This window comes from Girardinichthys multiradiatus, chromosome 4, assembly GCF_021462225.1.
Source record: "Girardinichthys multiradiatus isolate DD_20200921_A chromosome 4, DD_fGirMul_XY1, whole genome shotgun sequence".
Lineage (NCBI taxonomy): Eukaryota > Metazoa > Chordata > Actinopteri > Cyprinodontiformes > Goodeidae > Girardinichthys > Girardinichthys multiradiatus.
In genome coordinates this window covers 43,550,376-43,566,402 of record NC_061797.1, presented here as the reverse complement: position 1 = coordinate 43,566,402, position 16,027 = coordinate 43,550,376, and the positions used below count along the sequence as shown (strand labels likewise).

Genomic DNA, 16,027 nt, shown 5'->3' with positions numbered 1-16,027 from the left:
CCTGTGTTAGGTGTTTGAGTTTCCTTCTTGTTTGTTTCTTCGCACTTCCCTGTTTGTATTGTATATTAAGTTTGTGGTTTATTCTTGTGCTTTGTTATTTTTAGATAGTTCTGTTAGAAATCTTCCCTTGTTTTCTCACTGCTCAGATTTTACTCTTCCTTCCCTCAGTTCACTCAGTCTCATTGATCTCAGCTGTTTTTCATGTTCACCTGATTACTCTCACTTGTTCTCCATGTTGTTTCACCTCACTCTCCCCTGTATATAGCTGCCTGGGTTTTTTCTACTTGCTATATTCATCTGTTTGGCTGTCTGCTTCATCCCAGTTACTCTGCCTGCTATGTGTCGTGGATTCCCTTATACCGTATCGTGGATACCTGTTCAGCCTCATTAAATGTTTCTACTTACTATGCCGCTCCCAAGCTCTGGTTTTCATTTTGGTCCTACAAACAACCCTTTTGACCTGATATATATCTGATATATGTCTCATTAAAGGTGGAAAAAAGTTAAACAATATATTTATAATTTTCATTTTTAACATCAGTGTGTACCCTTTTGAAATCCACTATACTTTAAGGGTGAAATGCTGTCTCATTATTGCTGTTGTACTTGTTTCACATTGATTGGTAGATTGTGTGCTAAATCTTCATATTGCATGTCCCCACCCGAAAATAACCCTTGTAATGAAGCTATGCTCATTCACAATTTTACAGTTGTGCTAATTTCTGACACTTTGGGCTCATAAAGCAGATGGTCTCTTAAACAGAAGGAGAGACATAAAGTTAGCATTAAACAACTGTGGGTTGGACCATACAATCGTGTTGCAGTAAAGCTCTTGAGTTTGTTATATGAGGGGAAATTGCTTTTTATTTTATCTGATCTTGCATTTTAATGTTCCTTCACTCCTTGGTGCTCAATCTTTATGCCAATATTAGAGGCAGCTAGATTTAAATAATTTTCAAGAGGAATTTTTAAACATTGTTTTTGAGTTTAGTCAACAGTTTTAAGGCTGACTTGTGACAGGTTTCTTGTTTCATCAAAGCCATTTTCTCTATAAGCTTTTACAGTCTTTGCAGCTTTAGCCAAATGACCTTATATGCATGTCAAAAATACAGCAGTAATCACTGAGCTGCTCTAAAATTTATTTCAATTGCAAATGAGTGCCGTTTGAAATATGCCAGCTTGTCTGCTGCAATGAGTAGAGCAACACATCACACGTTCTAACAAACGTGCCTGCAGGAGTGTTGAAATCCTCTTTCTTCCTACTCTCATCTTCTTTGATCATTATGTTCCACTAAACAACAAGCGGTGTGTTACATTTTCACAAAGCAGTGAACTGTAACACATTGAGGAGGAGATGCCTTCAGTTATGTATTAGCTAAATGTGGAAGTTGAGTGACAGTTTAAATCACAGAGGGGACTATATTGTTGTTGTAACATAATTACCTCATCTGTATTGTTTTAAGCTTTGCAAATGCAAAAGAAGTCAGTGACAACAACAACAAAAGAAAAACAATAACATTTATTTATTGATTCATACATTATACATTTTATGATTTATCAGCGATATATTATTATTGGCAAAGATACTATAATCCAATTGCATTTCTATACTTAAATACAAAATCTGAGGTAGAGCCTCAATAATTGATGATGAAAATAAATAGATGCATTTCACATTTATGATATATATCTTCTGTTTTTTACACATCACACACATTTTAAAACATAGTTTTATTATATATCTATTCTCAATTTTTAAATTAAATAAATGTCATGGGCTGTTGGAGGCACATATCTATATCCATAGGCAGCAGTGCCTCACATAGGACACACAGAAATATATGACATTACTCAAGTAATTAGAAATTTAACCTATGCACTCATAGGTCACACAATAAAGTGCCGAAAAGACACAACAGACATAACAATAGAAATACTGGTACCTTATGAGACAGACGGCTATGCTGTAGTGGTAATTTTAAGTACATATAATAATTCTACTTTTTCTAGAACATCTATAAGGCCAATGGTTACCTGAAGATGCGCTGTAACATATTGGCAAACATCAAAGAACAACTACATGTTAAATGGATGGCAGTATCTCAACTTCCTATACGCAGATGACACATTCCTTTTTAAAATTTTTATGTTCTATTTCAACTACAATCTCACATAAAGTACTCATTATTTGGTTACTTACACTGCCCAAAGGTGACTCACAGGCCAAGAGTTTTCTTTAGCTGATATATATATTTTTTCTCTTTTCTCTTCTCAACCCTTCCGTTTTGTGTCTCTGTTCAACTAAAGGTTCCCTAAAGTAAACATGCACAGACTTATACTGTGAGGAGAAAACCGATAACTACACATGGACATTAAGGTATAGCAACATAAACTGCACATGCAAGCTCTTCATTTGATATATTTTACAAATATATGTGGTTGAAACGAAACCCTAAGTGGATTTTATTTTTCTTCCCGACCATAGGCAAAGAATCCCTATACAATGGTAACACAGGGACATAAAATGTAAATGTATAGATGTCACCTGTGAATAAAGTTATTAAATGATTTTGGATATAAAGGATTTATCTATATTTAAAGCCTTGCAGGAATAAACTAAATGCCTTCTCCATAGAACATATGCTATGAAATTGCACTCCAGTTTTTAATCTCTGATTAATAGAGAGGCCATTGGAGTATTTTTGGAGCAGATTTGGGTTTAAAGTTAGCATTACATAATTACTGAAGTTTGGACCACTAGTCCATAAAGATTCTCTCATAGTCAGGGAGAGGAATTCTAGGAACTGCTTGTAAATCCTCCCTGCTTATTTCTACAATCTATCAGTCATGCAAACATTTGATTGATAGCTAAGTGGAGATTGATTAAACATACAGAGACAAACACACACACACACACACACACACACACACACACACACGCAAGCCAAAAACAGACATACATTTTTTTTAATCACAAATAGAGCTAAATGCACGACGTAGTAAAAGGAACACAGTTCAGCGAGCAAGCTGTTTAACATCAGTATATTTGTGCTCATTATTAACTGAATATGTTTTGTTTTCAAACAACCTCTGACTTAGTATCTGTGCTATTTTCGTGTCAAGGTCATAAAAAGACATGGCTTAGAGAAGTAGGAATAAAAGCCTTAAACTTTTAGCAATTGCTTTTTCATCCTCCGCTACAAAACACTCCACAATTGAAAGCCTGCAGTGATAAAAGCATCTTACACCAATCAGAACTCTGCTTAAGCTCAAAAAGATGAAACCAGCTGGTCAAGAGTAAAATCCACTAACTGCTTCTAGGTGGGTACATAGTGTTTCTGTTAAGTTAATAAGTTGGCAGCCCCCATTAGTGGCCTGTCGTGACATTTCAAGTCCGATCACCTGTAGACTTGCACTCTTTCAATTTGTTAAACCCACAGAAACACATTTACAGCAGCTCAGTTATGAGGATGATGTCAGTATATCATAACTGAAAGGAACTAGTGCTAAATTTCACTAATGTGTCTGATTCTGATGGACCACAGTGAGACTGTGACAGGTTCTGAAAGCTGCTAAAAGCCTTTCACTGTTTACAAATCAAATATGCCGTGCAGTACACTATTTTAACTGTTCTTTTAGGAGCACACCAGCATAAGAACTCCTTGCACGCAGCTGTTCAAAGTGGAATGAGTCACTCATCACACTTGAGAGTCAAAGCAAGGTGCATTTAGGCATAGGTGAGCAAAACGTGGGCTTCATGGAGGTTCTCCGAGAAAGTAATTTTGATAAAAATCTTTTTCAACTTGGTGGTCATTGTGATTAAACACAAAAGAGGCTCTACTTTTCTATTCGCCCGATGCCATTTTTCCTGAAGCTACCACAGTAGTCTGACAAGTATACCTGAGACCCTGTTTCAACGAGGACACACAGAGAGGCAAGATTTCAGAAATGACAACAAGGTCTCCAATAATCTACCACAAACAAGGGACAAAGTGAACTTCCATGAGGGAGCAAGGCAGTTTTCTAGTCTAAATTTGAATTTGCTTGCAGGTAGCAGTTGCTCCTCCAGTGAAGATTTGACACACACATGCAGATAGTGTGGGATAGTTTTTTCATGAGGATTGCACTTTGTAAAAAACATTACGTCTTAGCAAGAGTAACATTAGAGGACATTTACACACACAAACACTCTTGATCTCTGTCTTGTTTGCTATGTCCTCCTCTGGAGGTTTTATATTTATATATAAATATATGTGTGTGTGTGTGTGTGTATATGCATGTGTGTGTGTGTGTGTGTGTGTATATGTATGCATGTGTGTTGTGGTGTGTGTGTATATATATATATGTATGTATGTGTATATATGTATATGTATAGAGAGAGATAGAGCAAGATAGATATAGATGTATCGATATAAATAATGTTTATGCATATATATTTATATATTGGATATAGTTACTTTACTTATGTAATGTACATTGCAAATAAGATTTTTATATATGGCTTGACAAAGTCACAACACATACATAATTCAGTAGACATTTAAAATATATGCACATAGAGTGACTATGAGGTCATCTTCGTCAACCTGAAAGGGTTAAATGGCCATGTAGTCACCAATGAAATGGCTTGGCTATTCGGATAACTTTCAACATTTTGCCGCTGCATATTTACAGATAGAGCAGCTGAAACACAACTTAGTAAAGAAACAGAGAGATAAGGTATCACATTCTGTCCCTTGGGTTCAGAGACAAAGAGAATCCAAGCTTCTATTCCAATGCTGAGTTGGTAAAGGCCAAAGTGTAACACGCAGAACTGGTAATCAGGACGCATTCGCTACTCTACTGGGACATAGGAGGCACAAATTACAGATATCATAATCTATTTCTGACAAAGCAAGAGCGACAGAACTGTAGCTGGCATGACTATAAATACATAGTGCTGGAAACATGATAACAAAGCATAGTGGGTCTTATTTTTATTTTTTCCGAGACAGTATTTATGTTTCAGATGAAATTCTATAGACAGATGGACCCAAAACCAAGATCCTCACCAAGCTTATTGAACCTCTTTTTTTTCTGGAGTTTAATTTTCTTTTGGTTTTTCTGTCTGCTGCCACTGACATGATTCATTTTCTCTACACAGAAATGCAATGCCACACACACATACAAGCAAACACAATTCTGGAGGGAACAGCTATTGTGAGTCTAATATTGCATGTGCAGTCTGAGTTGTATCATTTTATGACACAATCTTTCTCTTGGAATGAGTTCCCTGGAAGGGGCTGTGGAGTAATCAGTGGTCATGTGTGGGAGCCCATGATAGACCATTAACTGAGTACTGAGTAGCAGCAGGAAAAGCAAACTGCACTTGGATATCCACCCCTCCCAAGGACAAGACAGGAAGTGGTGAAGAAGTAAAAGAAGTGGAAAAACCTGTTTCCACTTCCATTTTAAAGAGGGGAAGCAAATAGAGTGAAGTACAAAGCAGGAGGAAAACAGAGGAGGAAGAAGAGGATGTGGAGGAGAAAACAGCCTGGAAGCAGGCATCTACCCCATTCCCAGTGTCCCCTGCAAAAATTGGAAGATGCTGCTGCCAGAAAAGCTGCTACTGATAGGAACCAAGCTGGAAGTCCTTTGGGGGCAGTTTGAGACCCAGGGAGCTGGTTCCTAATGGGTCAGTCATGTTCTTGTAGCGATTTCCACGGTGCTTCATCAGGAAAGGTCCCCAGTCGGGCTGAGGGGAGCAGACCAACTTCAGGCGCTGCAAGAAAAAACACAGTTCCTGTTTTAACCCACACATCATGGGTACATTAGCATTCAGCAGTGTATTTTGCTGTCAGTTGCTTTGTTAACCGTGTCTGTTTTTCAGTTATTTTCATGGCACTGATTAATGCCAACTTTAAACATTACATACTATGGCTTATAATAAATTAGAAAATCAGTCAAAGTCAATATTATTGGTAGATCATGTGATGACTTTATCAGCTGGAATAAATCCACATAAACTTGTCTTTTTTGTGTGTGCTTCCAACACTCTTTGTGACCTTTAAGTATCTTGGGCACTGAAATCTATGTCAGATGTGGGCTTCTAATGTGTAAAAACAAAGGAGCACATAATTGTGAACCAAAAGAAAATGATACATGTTTTCAAAAGTGTTCTGCGCACTTCGGTTTAGACCTCTGACTAAATGCATTTTAAAAGCAAAATTTGCTGCAATTACAGCTGCAAATCTTGTGGAGTATGTCTCCACAAGCTTTGCACAATTAAAGGAAAAATCTAGGCATTTTTCTTTGCAAAATAACTCAAGCTTAACTGGTGGACATGTGTTTTATGCGAGGCACTTTCCCAGGTATCCAATCGCTCCCAGATAATCAAGATTTTGATTGATTTCTCAAACCCACTTCTTCCATGAAAGGTGTCATTTTAAGTGTCTATTTGAATATTCCTAACCCCAATCTAGACTGCTCTGGTGTGGTCAAAACAAACAGATCCGGGTGAGGTTATTCCGCATGAGGTCTGGAATGAGTATTATGCAGGGTACATAAATATTTTATGTGTGCAAAACAGTTTTACTTAATGTAGAATTCTACTCTGTTCTCATTACACTAAAGCTAGAATTACAAAGATGTTTGAAGGAACATCTTCATCTTGTGACAGCTGTCATACCTGACAATTGCAAAATGTTCACATCTTATATATTTGTGATCTGTTTAATAATAATAATAATATAATAATGTAATCTTTATTGATCTCACAATGGAGAAATTGTCCTCTGCATTCAATCCATCCCTCAGGGAGCAGTGTGGCGGCCGGGGAGCATTCAGGGGCTAAGGGTCTTGCTCATGTGAGGTGCATACAGTAGCTCTTGGTTTTCAATAGATTCTTTCACATGAGTTGTGGATCTCTACAGTGGGCCTCCTGGCTGCTCCTCTGGTTAATGACCTCCCTTCTCAGCCTCGGAGTTTAGGCAAACCACCATGTTTTAGTAGGTTCACCGCTAGGCCATACTTTTTTTCCCTGTTAGGATTATAAATTGTACAAAGCTCCATGAGATGTCCATAGCCTGTGATATTGTTTTATTACTGTACCATGCTTTAAACTAATCCGCAGCTTTGTCCCTGACCTGTCTGGGGAGTTCCTTGGTCTTCATGATGATTTTGTTCACTATTGCCTTCCTTCAAACCTGAAGTCTTTTTCACAGAAATCAAATTGCACAGAAGTGGGTTGTAGGTCTACCACATAAAGATACAATAATGTTCATTGGGGATTCATGCTTTTGCAAGTATGTACGTATGCAGCAATAAATAATGTTTAGTGGTATGTAAGCATTACAAACTGTCTGGTTCAAAACTCAGCTAAGGCCTTTTTTGTTCAGATTCTGCATATTCTCCCCAAACGAGGTTTTCTGTGGGTATTCTTCCCACTATTCAAAAATTGTTAATTTCCAACTACATGAAGTGGTTGTGGGAAATCAGAGTTATGTCAAACATGTGCATTTGACAAGCTTTTTGAAACAGTTCAAAGATTCAACTAAACTGGCAAAGAGAAAAGAGGAAAAATTAGGTAGAAAAAGAAATAAAATATAAATAACCAGGAAATGTGCAATCATGAGGATCTTAAAGTTGATTTTGAATTATATAGAAGGGTGTTGGAGACATAAAAGAACATGGGTAATTTGACACTGATGACTAACAGTAACATGGTATCTTCATTGCTAAACCACAAATGGAGTTTAAAAGCAGTTTGGCTGGGGAATGTATGGTGGGTTATACGATAACCAAGACAGAAAATGAAAGAAGGACTTAATTAATTAACTTTAGATCAGATGAGAGCTTGCATTCATGGTTATTTTCCCAGATAAGAAACGTAATGTAGACAAGAAATCCGTAATTGATGCTTCTGTCAGCGAAACTGAGAAAACAAAGCTGTTTGGACATAAAGCCACAATCATCATCATCCATTAATCAAAGCGTTTAAAAGAGACTCGGAAGACTCCCACAAATATAAATGAATTAATCCTCAGCCTCCAGCTTGTCTCTCCATGCTAATGAGAGACGGATGAGACTATTGATTTCCCAGTGTGTACATGTGTGTGTGTGTATGCATGTGTGTCAAAAACAAAAAAATATGAGACAATATCCTGCCACAGTTTCATCTTAATTATTACCTCAACTATGGTGCCAGGGGCCAGGTGCATCTTAATGGCAAACATGATGGGGATCCAGATTACTGAGCAAATAACCATGAGCCAGCCCAGAACCATAGACCAGGTGGGGTAGGTGTAGTCCTCATATGTCATCCCTTTCCACTGGTACAGACTGAGACCCAGGATGCCCTGCACAAATAATGAACCTTTGATTACTTTTAAGAACTTGGTTTGTAATGTATTAAGGAAGCTAATTAAACATGTAATTAAGTGATGTATTTGGTTATGATGAAATGTATAAAACAATAAAACATTCAATCATGGTAAACAGATGTTGAATTAAAATCAGAATCAGCTTTATTGCCAAGTTCGTACATACAAACAAGGAATTTGACTCCGGTACATTTTGCTCTCTGGTTTTGTTTTTGCATTACAGAATATACATATATACAATACACAAATATACACATATATAAATAAAGGTGCATTTGCAACATCTGTATCCTGTTGTTTTGTACTTTATTGAATGTTCAACAGAGAAACAGCCAGGGGAAGAAACTGTCTCTGTGGCGGCTGGTTTTAGTGAACAGCGCTCTGTAGCGGTGGCCTGAAGGTAAATCTCTAAACAGTTTATGTGCAGGGTGTGTGGGGTCTGCAGAGATTTTTGCTCTTTTTCCTGACCCTAGACCTGTATAAGTCCTGGATGGAGGGAAGGTCAGCCCTGATTATTCTCTCTGCAGTCCTGATTATTTCTTTGCAGTCTGGACCCGTCCTGTTTTGTGGATGAGCCAAACCACACTGAGATGGATGAAGACAGGACAGACTGAATGATGGCAGTGTAGAAGATGACCAGCAGCTCCTGTGGAAGGTTGAACTTCTTGAGTTGCCTCAGGAAGTACAGTCTCTGCTGAGCCTTCTTTCGAACAGTGTCTATGTGTGAAGACCATCTCAGGTCCTCAGAGATGGTGGTTCCTAAGAACCTGAAGTGGTCCACAGCCGACACAGTGTTGTTGAGGATGGTGAGGGAGGGGTGTATGGTAGTGGTGTTCTCCGAAAGTCCACCACCATTTCCACAGTCTTGAGTGGGTTGAGTTCAAGGTAGTTCTGACAACACCAGTGTACCAGCCGATCTACCTCCTGTCTGTATGCAGACTCATCACCATCCTGGATCAGACCAATTACAGTGGTGTCGTCTGCAAACTTCAGGAGTTTCACGGATGAGTCCACTGAGGTGCAGTCATTTGTGTAGAGGGAGAAGAGGGGCGGGGATAGAACACACCCCTGGGGGGCACCGGTACTTATTGATCTGGTTCGGGAGAGGATACTCCCCAGTCTCACCTGCTGCTGTCGGTCCGTCAGGAAGCTGTTGATCCACTGTCAAGTGGAGGCTGGGACGTTGAGCTGGGTGAGCTTCTGGTGGAGAAAGTCTGGTATGATCGTGTTGAAGGCCGAGCTGAAGTCTACAAACAGGATCCTGGCGTACGTCCCTGGGTGGTCGAGGTGTTCCAGGATGAAGTGTAGACCTAAGTTGACAGCATCATCTGCCGACCTGTTTGCTCAGTAAGCAAACTGCAGGGGTTCCAGCAGGGGGCCTGTGACATCTTTCAGGTGCTTCAACACCAGCCGCTCAAAGGATTTCATGACCACAGACGTCAGGGCTACAGGCCTGTAGTCATTTAATCCTAGGATGGTGGGTCTCTTGGGCACCGGGCTGATGGTGGATCGTTTGAGGCAGGAGGGGACCTCACACTTCTCCAGTGACTGAAGATTCAGGTGAAGATCGGAGCGAGTTGATTTGCACAGGCTTTCAGGCATGATGGGAAGACGTTAACAGGTCCTCCAGCTTTCTTTGTTTTCATGTGCTGAAAGAGCCTGTTTAGATCTTCCTCGGAGATCTTTGGTGCAGGCAGAGGATCTGAAGGTAGGGGGTTGGTAGCTTTGTGGGAACAACTTCCTGAATGGGATGTGGAGGAGATGATTGCAGCCCAATATAAAACATCTGTGTATCTGTCAACACCTGAAGCTTATCACCTGTGAGTATGAGTGTGGACGCGCTTTGTATACAAGGTTTCTCCACAAAAATATGCAATAGGGAGTTTGAGGACCCACCGACCTGCCCCATGGTCCCCGGGTGGACAGTGAGGAGATCCGAGCCACAGACATCCAAAGCACAGGAACCCCAGGAGAACCACCGCCGGGACTACCGCAACCCCCCCAGAGAAGAGCAGTGGAGAGTCCCAGGGGAACGACCCAGCAGCGACAATGCAGAAGTCCTAGGGAGCCGCAGCGATGAACCCAGTCCCCAACAACCCCCATCCACCTCCAGAGAGGGGGCTATGTAAAAAAGAGGGGTCCACATGGCCCAAACCAGCCCGCCAACCAGAGTCGCCCCAGGACGGAGCAGTCCCAACCCCCCAATGAGCTCCGATCCCAACCCCATGAGCCTCCCACCCCCAGTGGACCCCAACATGAACCTCCCCACAGGGCCACCCCCAACAAGGACACTGATATCGAACACATGCCCCCGAACCCAAACGCCACAAATCCCCTCCCCCACAAGGGAAACCCCCACAGGTGAACTCCATAGCCGAGAGGCCGATGAAGCCACACCCACCCAGCGCAAGCTCCACACTAAGCCCCGCTCTAAGCACCCCTGCCGCACCCCGCTTCCCCACCACACAGCGCGCTGCAACGGCAAGGCAAGGGCCTCGCGCAATACCACCCCCGCCCACCAGCGGAACAGGGCAGACCCCACCAAGCACCGCACCCACAACAGGACCCCCGACCCCGCAGCATGACGGGAGTGTTAACATTTTGAACTTGTATCTTCTGAGGTATTTGTTCAGAACTCTCAAGTCCAGGATTGGATGGAGCCCGCCCCCTTTTTTCAGAACAACAAAATAACAGCTGGGGAGTGTGCGGTTACCATACCAGCAAAGCGGGGTGGTCTCCGGCAAAACTGTAAATGGTAACCCATAGCAACGGTCCTCTCCACCCAAGGTTGGAGTGCGCATGCGCTACACATATGGAGATGTGCAGCCAGGCGGTACTGGCCTGCAGCACTGTTGGTGGAACGGTGCGGCCCTCTCCCAATGTGCAGAGGTGCAGCCTCATTTGGCTGTCGCCTGCAGCCCTTTGATTTTGACTTTTTTCTATAGAAAAAGCTGTCTTTATTGAAACGTTTGGAGCATACATACAAACATTTGGAACAACTGTAGTGCTCAGAAACACATTCAACGCACCCAAACTGAGGGCTTTTAGTGCAAATACATTATTGAGGAAATTGTGCTTGGGAGACTGTGTGGGGGAATCGCAGAGCCTCTTGGGGCTGGCATCCCGAACAACACCAGCAAAACATCTTTTGGACGGCACCTGCCAAAAACTGGCAAACATGTCTACCTACTCCTGAAACTCCTAAATCTCGAGTTCCACAGCTTGGAGGACTGTGCCTTCCTCTCCCGGGACGTTGAGTCCCTCTGGAGCCCCGGAGGAGGACCCCTGCTCTAGGCTGTCCTTCGGGGAGCTTAGCCGTGGTTCTGTGGCTGTGTCATCTGAGGGCTCAATCTCACGGGCCGCATCATCCTCTTTGGTGAGGGTGGCGGTACATCTGGTTTGCCAGTGCCCGAGCTGGATTTGGGTCTCACATCTCGCCTGGGGATGATACTACGTAGTGCTTCGGTCTGCTTTTTCCTCAGCTTGAATTTTGCCCATATTGTGTTGAGAGATTGCCCAAACAGCCTGTCAGCTACCACCGGTTCGTCCAGGTAGATGGCTCTATCTCTATCCGGGATGTCAGAGAGCGTCAGCCACAGGTGCCTTTGCGCAACCACCGTTGATGCCATCCCTCTGCCCAGTGACAGAGCTGCACAGCGGTATACACGGAGGATGTAGTCAGCGGGGATTCTCACCTCATTCAAGAGTGGCATCAAAGGGCTCTCTGGCGGTGTTGCGGCTCCAAGCTCCGCCAAGCGCATAGCTTGGTATGTTTGCAGCATAGTAATGGAACTCAGGGCACGAGCAGTGGTCGCTTGAGCCGTGTAGATTTTCTCCAATTGAGCAGCGGAGAACCTACAGTGCTTAGATGGAAGCGATGTTGGACAACCCACACCATGATTTTGGGACGGGGCCAGATATGCTGCCAAAGACGGTTCCATAGGCGGAATATTCACCAGTCTGGTTTTTTCGGCACCTTCCAGGTCTAGATACTGTCCATAACCCGGCACCATGACGCGGGTGGACAGTGGTTGGTTCCATAAGGACAAAGTCTGGGAACATGTGTAGATGGTGCTTGACTGCGGCCGGCTCCGAGGGGAGATAAACCCGGCGAATCGCGATGGCTTCTCCGCAGGAAGTGGGGAGGGCCATTCGACGTCCAGGGTATCAGCTGCACGGCGGCAAAGAGAGACAAAAGACGTGACACCCGGGTCTGCTGCAGCGGCAGCCTGACTCGGCAGAGACTCATCCTCATGCTGCAGCGGCAGCCTGACTCGGCAGAGACTCATCCTCATCATCGAACAGACCATGAACATCCAAACCAATGTCCAGTACATCCTCCTCGCCCTGAAGGGGTTCTAGTTGAAGCTGAGACCGAGCACCTCCACTATCGGCTAACCCATCAACATACTCCATATAGTCTGCCCAGCTGGAAGCGGGGACTTCGACCGAAAAGCCGTCCTCATCAGAATCGGACAAAACTGGGTCTCCTGCCTCGGAGAGCAGTGGGTCTTGCCGTGAGACAGCAGCCTCTCCCAGCACCTTCTCGAGGGATTTAACCAGCCTCTCCAGGTTCCAGCGAAGATGCTGGTCCTTGCTGGTCCTTCTCATGAAACGAGAAGCCGCACCCCTGAGGACAGGGACAAATAAAAGACTTCTGCTTCGCTTGCGTTAAGTTTGTGCTCAGCCCGAACCACGAAAGCCAGACCGAACTGCTTGAAATTAGCGCTTCACGGCAGACATGCTTACCAGCAGGCAGCAGTGACTAACTCCAACAAAAGCAGTTGAACTAGTTCCAAGTAGCCTTTTGAAAGAGACACAGAGCTCATCAGCAGCAGCTACCTAGCCTAATTCAAAGAGGTATTCTTAGCGAGGTGAAGAGCATAAGAACTGAGTAATGACGACAATGACGGACAGGTATATAGTGCAGGTGGGGCCTGTCACCTGTCACCACATCATTTGCCCAGGAGGCGTGATTAGAGGTGGCTTCGGCCAGGACACCCAGGGCGTGATATCCCATACTCATGTGTTGTACTGAGTGAATCGACTGAAAGCGAACAGCCCGATAGGTTCCAAAATTTATTGATGGTCTCCAAGTGAAACACCGTCTTCAGGAAAAGGGGGCAGGCTGAGAGCGGCTGCCTGTAATCAGACTGTCTGCATTGGGTCAAACGGGAGAAAAACACTGCTGAATCCGCAAAGCACAAATATCCAATGTCCGACCTAAAAACTAACTTCACTGCAGTCAAAAGACTGCGGCTTTGTGCTTTAAACTCCTTGTCCTTATTTTTACTATGGCTGAGACAAAAACTTTCTTATAAACCCCAAAATTGTAACTATTTTAAACAAACTTTGGAGCTTTACCTGTGCAGACAGCAGCGCCTCTCTTCTCCGCATCTCCTGCCACAACCCCCTCATATCAGAACCCCTGAGCCTTATTTTATAAGTTCTGGCAGTTTCACATGCTGTAAACCAAATGGATGGATGAACTAATACATTAAAAATATATGTTATGTATAATTTGTGACTGAATGAAAAAACACACCAATTTAGCTTGAAATATTTAAACAGATGAAAATGAAACAGATGGAAGTCAGAAATCAGACAGAAATGGATCAGCTGCAGAAAGTGAATAAATAAACAGACCTCCAACAACAGCAGGACAAGCAGCTAGGTTAACTGCAGGTCCATTTGTCAGCATCACCTCTGCAATGAAGGTGCAGTGTTTTTTCTTATGTTTATGTAAATTATACAGATTTATGCAGGCCAGAGACCAGCTCTGACATATTAGTAAAATTTGTGCAAGGGAAGGTACAGCTTCTGCTGGATAGCACTGAGCAAACAAAGGCTGATTTCGTAGAAAGTATGCATAATTTACACAGATAAACCAATTTTCCACTTAGCCTAAGATGCTTAAGTAGAACTAAATCAGAAGCTGCAGTGACAGACTTCAAAACAGGTATATTTATGTAGTGAGAGAAATAAACATTTGAAAAGTGTTGGCACCACAGAAGGAGGACAGAGAAAACCATTTTCAGTTTGCAAAGTAATTTTCACTTGTTTCAGATAGCAAATTAATGCACTTGGAAGGTGATAGAGAGAACTGATTCATTTTAAAACTCAAATATCCACAAGAAAAACAAACATACCGTCAGGATTGTCGGAGTCACAAAGGCCCAGCACAGTCTCCAGAATCGGTTTGGTTGAAAACCAATCATCATTTCGATGTCCTCGCAGAACCTCTGCAGACCTGTGCACCCAAAAAAAAAACAGAGATAAAATCAAAGAAGAGAAATGATGGGAAGACGGAAAGTGGAAACACAGAGAGTGACCTGGGTTTGATAAGGTCCCTTGAAAAGGAGACCACCAGATTTCTTGTGTGTGTGTGTTCTTGTACTTGCTGCTGAGTGAGAACAGTTTTCCGTATTATTATCGCAAAGTGAGGACATTTTGACAAAGTGAGGACATTTTTCTGGTCCTGACTTTTCTTGGGACAGGGGTTAGGTTCAGAACTAGGGTATGAATTGAGTTAAGGTTAGGTATGAACTGGTTAAGGTCAGGATCAGACCCTAGAAATCAAGGAAAATTAATAGAAGTCAATGGAAGTAAGTGAAAAGTCCTCATAAAGATTGTAAAACACAAGTGTGTGTGTGTGTGTGTGTGTGAGAGAGAGAGAGAGGGGGGGGGGGGGGGGCATAATCTGATTTTTGGACAAACTGTGAGGGAGCAGATGGCTTCATTCCTTCGTCTTTATTGATGGATAACTGTGAGTGACATGAAGAGGCAGAGTCACACAATCATTTCAATATGTCACCTTTGCTGATGCTCTGACAAACTGGAGCCAAGTGTCTTGCTTGGTAACAGCCACCTGATACACACCTGAGTCCTGGGCTCATTGCCGTTTCAGACTTGTACATTACAACAGAGACCCCTTGTGGTCACGTGGGGAATATCAGGGGACCAGCATGAAGGACAATGGGGCAAATAACCAATAGCCCCTGAAAGGCCAAACGTAATCACAAAAGTCTCCCAGATGTAATTGGTGTCCCAGCTGAGGTGTTTGACAACGTGTGAGTTTGTGACGCCTCAGGCTGGACTAAAAACAAATAATGGGACGGAACACTGCTACACCACATGTGACTCTGAGGCATTCATGTTTACCTGCACCCCTGGTAGAAATGAACACAAACACCTAAAATAGTCATGTTTTTTTTTTCCTGTAAGAAAATCTCACACAGAAGATTTTTTTTGTTCAACCTTTAATTTAAGAACATTTATTCTGTGGGGAAAAAAAACTAATGTTAAGAAACAATTTTTTCTATCAAAATAACTGGTGTCACAAGTATTTGTGTCACTATCAGTCCCTTGAAAATAACTTAAACTTTTTTTAAAATGTTTAACATTTAATGTTCATAACAACCAACAGACATTATCCACGTACTAATTAGTGTATTGGAAGTGGTGAGTAAAAACAACTTTTCCCTCCTGCCACCACAAACAGTAACAAACGTAGTTTGATCAAATCTGCCGGGACGTTATGTGGAACCATGTGCTTTGGTCAGATGAGCTTTTCAGCCAAAAACCCTCCAGGTGATTTTTGTGTCAATCACACAATAAATATGTTGAAAAGAAGCTCATGCTGACTGTTTGGTATGGTGGAGAATGGT

The 16,027-nt window shown here is 42.6% G+C and overlaps 1 protein-coding gene across 2 annotated transcripts in view; it reads right to left on the bottom strand.

Annotated features, from left to right (window-relative positions):
• Positions 1 to 1,504: 1,504 nt before the first annotated feature.
• The window catches only part of slc6a5 (solute carrier family 6 member 5), a 33,724-nt gene continuing 19,201 nt past the window's right edge, over positions 1,505 to 16,027 (bottom strand). For both annotated transcript variants that reach the window (XM_047363982.1, XM_047363983.1), the window contains 3 exons: positions 14,510 to 14,610; positions 8,169 to 8,336; positions 1,505 to 5,761 (listed from right to left, as the gene is read on the bottom strand). In XM_047363982.1, the coding sequence (XP_047219938.1) occupies positions 5,606 to 5,761; positions 8,169 to 8,336; positions 14,510 to 14,610 (425 nt within the window). In that variant the 3' untranslated portion in view covers positions 1,505 to 5,605. The remainder of the gene's footprint in view (positions 5,762 to 8,168; positions 8,337 to 14,509; positions 14,611 to 16,027) is intronic.